The sequence below is a fragment of the Nothoprocta perdicaria genome, unplaced genomic scaffold, assembly GCF_003342845.1.
Source record: "Nothoprocta perdicaria isolate Ctin4 unplaced genomic scaffold, notPer1 scaffold_68, whole genome shotgun sequence".
Lineage (NCBI taxonomy): Eukaryota > Metazoa > Chordata > Aves > Tinamiformes > Tinamidae > Nothoprocta > Nothoprocta perdicaria.
Window position 1 is genome coordinate 32,537 of NW_020455954.1, and position 6,764 is coordinate 39,300.

Genomic DNA, 6,764 nt, shown 5'->3' on the forward strand with positions numbered 1-6,764 from the left:
CCATCGAGCCAATTCCTAATCCACCTCCCCGTCCACACATCTATCCCACACCTTTGGAGCTTGCCCAGGAGGATGCTGTGAGGGACTGTGTCAAAAGCCTTGCTCAAATAAAATAAATAAACTAAGATGCATGAGCTAAGTCTCCAACACGCTAAATTGCATGTTTCTCTAGCAATCTGGCATAATTTTCTCTCTTCGGTACTCTTTCTTGCATTCATCTCTCTCTGAAACCACGAAATTGACCTAAGTTGTGAAAGCGACAGATTGTCCACTCTCAGCTCTGAAAGACCCTCAATAACCTTCAAGATAACCTGAAGAACAACATGACAAATATATCTAGGACTTCTAAAGCAGTTTTATTCTTCAGTTCAGTTCCTTATTCTKGTTTGGTTCATTTTGAATGTCTCTTAACCACATTTCTCAAATGAACATCTCAATGCACACTGTATTTTAACAACTCTAAATCCTTTCAGCATCAAGAGTAACCACTTTACCTCAGAGGCAAGCTCTTCAGCACGGTCAAAAAAGTTGGTCTCCATCAGTCCAAATGCATAGTAGCCCTTCACATAGCTAAACAAAAGAAGGGAAGAAACAAAAGCACCGTTTTATTCACTTAGAACTAGATTTAAAATAGAAGTGAAAGGAAAAAAAAAAAGCAGGGGTAAACAAAAGAAAGAACAACCAACAAATTAACCTTACTGTGCTGGCAGAGTGTCATGTGGAACTGGAAACTCATCATTTTAAGAAAAATAACTTTGCAATACTAAATTGTAAGAGCTAGTTTCAAGTTCTCTTTTCCTGAATATAGTCCAAATCACCAYTTTATCAGTTTCAAGCTTTAAAACATTCAGTAGAAAATACAATTTTACCAACAGAGGAGAAAATATATCTCCAAGTGAATCCCGTGTCAATGCATGCAGTGAAAGCACGCACCATCAGGGTCTTGCAAGCTGATATTTTCATCTCTGGACAGGCCAGGATTAACAGGGCTGCACAGAACAATCTGCTCATCTCTGAGCCACACCAAAATGCAGAACTGGTGGTTAAAAGTTAAACGGTGCTACTTKGAAGATTAACTGATGGTCACAAAGGCCACCCAAATGCACGACTGTAGCCTTTTGCACTTTCCAGAGCGCCAATAAAATTATAGGCGAATATTTTCATGGGAAGTGGTTCTCTGAAATTGTTTTGTCCTTGTTGATTCACACAGCACCCTAGCTAAGCAATAAAGGCTCAATGTAAAGGGAAAATGGGCATGCTGTAAACCCTTATGGATATACCTGCTGSAGTAAATGTTAAGGAATATTTAACATCTGTTGTTTTTGCCCATTGGAGGATGGCAAAATATCATGGTCTAAGGTTTACTGTTCTCAAAGTATCTGTTGCATTATTGTTTTTAAACTCCTGAAATAATGGAAATAATCCTCTGTGTGGAGTACACTGGCCATGATTAACTTCCAGCACTGAAATGAAGAAAGGCTCATTTTTGGACCAATGTTTCAGTTCATGAAAAAGTAGGCAACTCTTGGTCTACAAGTCTCTGCCCAACACATTCTGCTATTTCAGTGCGTCTCAAATTAAAAAAAAAAAAAAAAAAAAACCCATGCATATACCAGATACAATCTTCAAAATAATACATAAATAATACATGACCTACCTGCTGAGAGGTACATCGGGTGTCCAGAAAGGATAAACTCGGGCAACAGAATCCCGCATCTGTATGTGATATCCAAGGTAGAAATAAGTGTCCTGGGAAAATTTGAGGGCTAGCAGGTCAGTGGGGTGGCTCTGCAGAATCTCTTCCCACAGGTCACAAGCTTTTGGAAGATGGCTAGAAACAAGTAACAGTGTGAAAACTAAAAGACATGCATACCTACCTCTGCTGCCATGAGTAAYCTCAGGCTACATCAATAAATGGAAAACGCAACTTGAGAAGACCTTGTCTTGAAGGAATTTCCTTCTGAAAGTTTATCATGACACTGACTTCACAAAGCCCCTTGACGGGAATTGTGTAAACAAAATTCTTATAAGCCTGGTCTTATAAGCCACACACTGTAATAGACAAAAGAATCAAATCTAAGTCATTAATCAAAAAGTGTTCCTGCATGGGTCAACTTTAAGGTTGTATAGAGAGCTGCTAGGCTTCAACTAACCTCACAGGCATGAGAACATCAGCTGTCTTCAACCTTGAGGTGCAATCAGACCAAGAGGAACAAGGGCTCCAAACATTTCCCTCATATTTTATCTTTGTTCATAAATCGGTGCTCATCTGCTTGCTTAGCAAACAAGGAAAGGTGGGCCTTGCTCTCCACAAGGTACATACATTTATGATAGCAAACAAAACAGGGATGCCCACAGTGCTGCTGTCACTCCTCTATTTCCCCATTTTACAGCRGAAACYAAGCTTTTGCTACAGGGAGACAAGAGAGAAACAGAAAGGTCTGTGGCACTACTCCTATGGCCCCTTGTCTGGGTGGTATTATCCTGGTCCTTTGGAGCAGCTAAATAGCTTCTCAGTTGTAAACAACTTCTTCCACTCATGGACCTATGACAAATTCTAAGAAAGGAATGTATGATCCCATGATGTAGCAGCCACACAGCATATGTTTGCCAAAGGTGCTAGTGGCTAACCCATCCCGGCGCATACACTTGAGATAAATTCAAGAGTAACTCTCTATAGGTCATCTTGACCCTTTGCTACATGCCAATAACCTCAGGCCGCACCACTACTGCCTAGCACTTCCATTTGAGTTTCCTGCAATCTTCAGACTTTCCAACAGCAGGAAAGATGACAGCATAACAGCAGATGGGATGCATCCTTAGGYAGTAYGCAGYSAYAGCAAAAAGTCCCCCGTCCCTTTCCCCYGAGGGCCRGCCACTTACCCATTGGCAAACATGYCCAGCGCAGACACGTGGAGCTTCTCCCGCTCAGTCAGTGCCTGGGATTTTGCGAGTGTCATCATYGTTCTCAYTGCACTGTCCAGCTCTTTGTTRAGCCKCACTGAACTTCCAGYGCCAATCAGCTCCAAACCRTTAGTGATGACATGTCCCATTGCTGCAGAAACCAGCACATGCAGAGCTTGCAATGTAGAGAATTTACTACTACATAAAGTTCTGAAAGGGGSATTGTTTTGTCTGCTTGCTTGTTTCTTGGTTTCAAAAGGGGATWGTCTTATAGGTGAAAGTACTTCTAGCTTATAAGACATTCTCCAGRAGAATCAAGTTGAAGTAATAAAGGTTACACTTACTAAAACTTGGATCTGCTGCTTTTAACTTGGAGAGACATCCCTCAATACCTCCCAGAGTCTCATTATTGGTCCAGGTTGCATACTGAAATGGCAAAATACAATTGCTAGAAATCAGACGATGCTGAACTTCTTTTGATTTGCACAAGTAAGTAAAACTCAAAAGGAAGCAAGACAAAAGAGGAAAGGAGAAACTTTATTTTCAGGTAAGAATCAGCTTAGTAGGACGATGGAGATACTGGCTTCTTTAAGGCATGCCAGTGAGAGGAAGAACTAATAATTTAAGGGTTTCTGTAGTTTGTGTCTAGTGGTGGATTTTCCAGTGTCAAGCAGGAAGAGCTGGCTGGCCAGAGGTTTGCCCTGCAGCAGGAGAAGTTGGAATATCTCTCCAAAAGAAGATTTATTTATTTATTTATTTATTCTCTCTACTAACAGCTGGCTTTAGTAGACATGTGGCAGCTTGCTTTTGAGGTTTCCCCCTTCTCAGCCCCTTTTTCTCACAAGATTTGCATGAAGGTCAAATCCTTGAGTTTGCAACCTTCTGGTGACATTTGGCTGAAATTGCCTAAGTCACATATTCCTGGGAAGTACAAGGGGCACCTGTGCACACACACATGCACAGGCCTTGCTTAAGCCTTCTTTCCTGAAGAACCTCAAGGAAAAACAGCTRCTTTCTAATCTTCTRGTTGATAAGAASTTTAAAGAATGTRTGCAGCTGTTYATACACAAYRCCCTTCTATTCACMGTCACGCAWYTTTTTCTGTCCTACCTGGGTCAAGGCAGCATCAAACAGTTTACAGGCTTCATTGCTGGTAGTGGAGAGAATAAGTCCAGCATCCTGCCAGGCCTGCAGNACCTGTGCTGCACACATGCACAGGCCTTGCTTAAGCCTTCTTTCCTGAAGAACCTCAAGGAAAAACAGCTGCTTTCTAATCTTCTAGTTGATAAGAAGTTTAAAGAATGTATGCAGCTGTTTATACACAATGCCCTTCTATTCACCGTCACGCAACTTTTTCTGTCCTACCTGGGTCAAGGCAGCATCAAACAGTTTACAGGCTTCATTGCTGGTAGTGGAGAGAATAAGTCCAGCATCCTGCCAGGCCTGCAGAAAAAAAAAAAAAAAAAGGCTTATTTCACACATTGATTATCCAGACTAAGCCAACAAATTTAAAAAGGCATCATACTTTTAGGTGTTCTTTGACCATGTTGGAAAAAAAAAGGAGAAAGAAAAAGCTGGGAGGAAAATGTGAGCAGCCATGAAAAAAGAAAACCTTTATGGAGTTATAATCATATGGCAGAATGAATTAAATAGAGGCTGCAGTGGTGCAAGAGGTGACATGCTTTAGAAGGCCCAAGACATTTCAACACATTATGAACCTTGTAAGTACAGAAACAAGCGTAATTCAATACAATGCCGTTTTGATCTCTCTGTTGCAGATAGACATCTTCACAAGCAATAATACAGCAAAAGAAAACCACACTTTGCTCYTGATGAAATCAAGACCACAAACAGCACAGAGGACCAATAATGTGCCAGAGAAATCCACCAAGGGACTGGATGTAAGCCAGCTAATAACTGCTTCACAGAGTAGGGCAGAGGTGTTACAGAAAGGAAGAACATGCACCCCCCATCAAGATAAAATGCAATATAGCATCAGGCTCACACACCTTCTTAACAAGTTACAAAACACTAAGGGAGATGTCACATGCTCAACTGTTCTCAAACTGCTCCAAGATTAAAAGCACCAATTTGACTCTGGGTGCTAGATGGGCTCTTTACCCAGCAGTGCACTTAGCTGTGGCAAATGAGTTCAAGGCAGTCTTTAAGCATGCTCTGAGAAGTATCTCAGCAAACAAAGCAAAAATCCAAAGACTCTTCCCAAATGATTAACTTACTCACAGGACTGCCGAGAGCACATAGCCAGTTCAGCACTAAATGCCAAGAGCACATTTTCTGCCACTGCTGGCAGCACACCCACAAGGACTCTCATTCCACAGCGGCCACTGCTTCCCTTCAACACTTGCTAACACAGACTCTTCTAAACCAGCTGCTGTGTGTACCAGCTCATCACTCGCTCTACAGCTTGCCTGCACTGAGCCCATCACTGCCTTCACACTGGAGCTGTCTCAAGCACTGGCAAGATGTGTTTCTTGAGAGACGCCTACAGAGGAGAGAGACACTGCCCAGACACTTTATCCATTGTCTAGCCAAGGCCAAAGCCTGGACCTTTTTCCCTGCTTTAAGCCAAGAGTTTAGGAACAGGATCTGGTGCTTATTTACTCAGAGCCGTGTCCCTTGAGGAGCGCCTGCTGGCTCTCAGGACCCTCTGCTGCTTCCNAAAAAGAAGGCTCATTTCACACATTGATTATCCAGACTAAGCCAACAAATTTAAAAAGGGATCATACTTTTAGGTGTTCTCTGACCATGTTGGAAAAAAAAAAAAAGGAGAAAGAAAAAGCTGGGAGGAAACTGTGAGCAGCCATGAAAAAAGAGAATCTTTATGGAGTAATAATCATATGGCAGAATGAATTAAATAGAGGCTGCAGTGGTGCAAGAGGTGACATGCTTTAGAAGGCCCAAGACATTTCAACACATTATGAACCTTGTAAGTACAGAACCATGCGTAATTCAATACAATGCCATTTTGATCTCTCTGTTGCAGATAGACATCTTTGCAAGCAATAATACAGCAGAAGAAAACCGCACTTTGCTCTTGATGAAATCAAGATCACAAACAGCACAGAGGACCAATAATGTGCCAGAGAAATCCACCAAAGGACGGGATGTAAGTCAGCTAATAACTGCTTCACAGAGTAGGGCAGAGGTGTTACAGAAAGGAAGAACATGCACACCCCATCAAGATAAAATGCAATATAGCATCAGGCTGACACACCTTCTTAACAAGTTACAAAACACTAAGGGAGATGTCACATGCTCGACTGTTCTCAAACTGCTCCAAGATTAAAAGCACCAATTTGACTATGTRGCTGCTAGATGTGCTCTTTACCCAGCAGTGCACTTAGCTGTGGCAAGTGTGTTCAAGGCAGTCTTTAAGCACGCTCTGAGAAGTCTCTCAGCAAACAAAGGAAAAATCCAAAGACTTCCCAAATGATTAACTTACTCACAGGACTGCCAAGAGCACATAGCCAGTTCAGCACTAAATGCCAAGAGCACATTTTCTTCCACTGCTGGCAGCACACCCACAGGGACTCTCATTCCACAGCGGCCACTGCTTCCCTTCAACACTTGCTAACACACACTCTTCTAACCCAGCTGCTGTGCATACCAGCTCATCACTCGCTCTACAGCTTGCCTGCACTGAGCCCATCACTGCTTTCACACTGGAGCTGTCTCAAGCACTGGCAAGATGTGTTTCTTGAGACGCCAGTAGAGGAGAGAGACACTGMCMAGAYACTTTATCCATTKTCTGGCCAAGGCCAAAGCCTGGCCCTTTTTCCCAGCTTTAAGCCAAGAGTTTAGGAACAGGATCTGGTGCTTATTTACTCAGAGCCGTGTCC

At 42.5% G+C, this 6,764-nt stretch overlaps 1 protein-coding gene across 1 annotated transcript in view; it reads right to left on the bottom strand.

Moving 5' to 3' along the window:
* The window catches only part of TTC38 (tetratricopeptide repeat domain 38), a 21,165-nt gene extending 14,728 nt beyond the window's left edge, over positions 1 to 6,437 (bottom strand). The window contains exons 1-6 of the mRNA XM_026050339.1: positions 6,372 to 6,437; positions 4,270 to 4,347; positions 3,249 to 3,330; positions 2,884 to 3,055; positions 1,658 to 1,831; positions 495 to 570 (exon numbers count right to left, since the gene is read on the bottom strand). Of these exons, the coding sequence (XP_025906124.1) occupies positions 495 to 570; positions 1,658 to 1,831; positions 2,884 to 3,055; positions 3,249 to 3,330; positions 4,270 to 4,347; positions 6,372 to 6,422 (633 nt within the window). The 5' untranslated portion in view covers positions 6,423 to 6,437. The remainder of the gene's footprint in view (positions 1 to 494; positions 571 to 1,657; positions 1,832 to 2,883; positions 3,056 to 3,248; positions 3,331 to 4,269; positions 4,348 to 6,371) is intronic.
* Between the last annotated feature and the right edge of the window lie 327 nt (positions 6,438 to 6,764).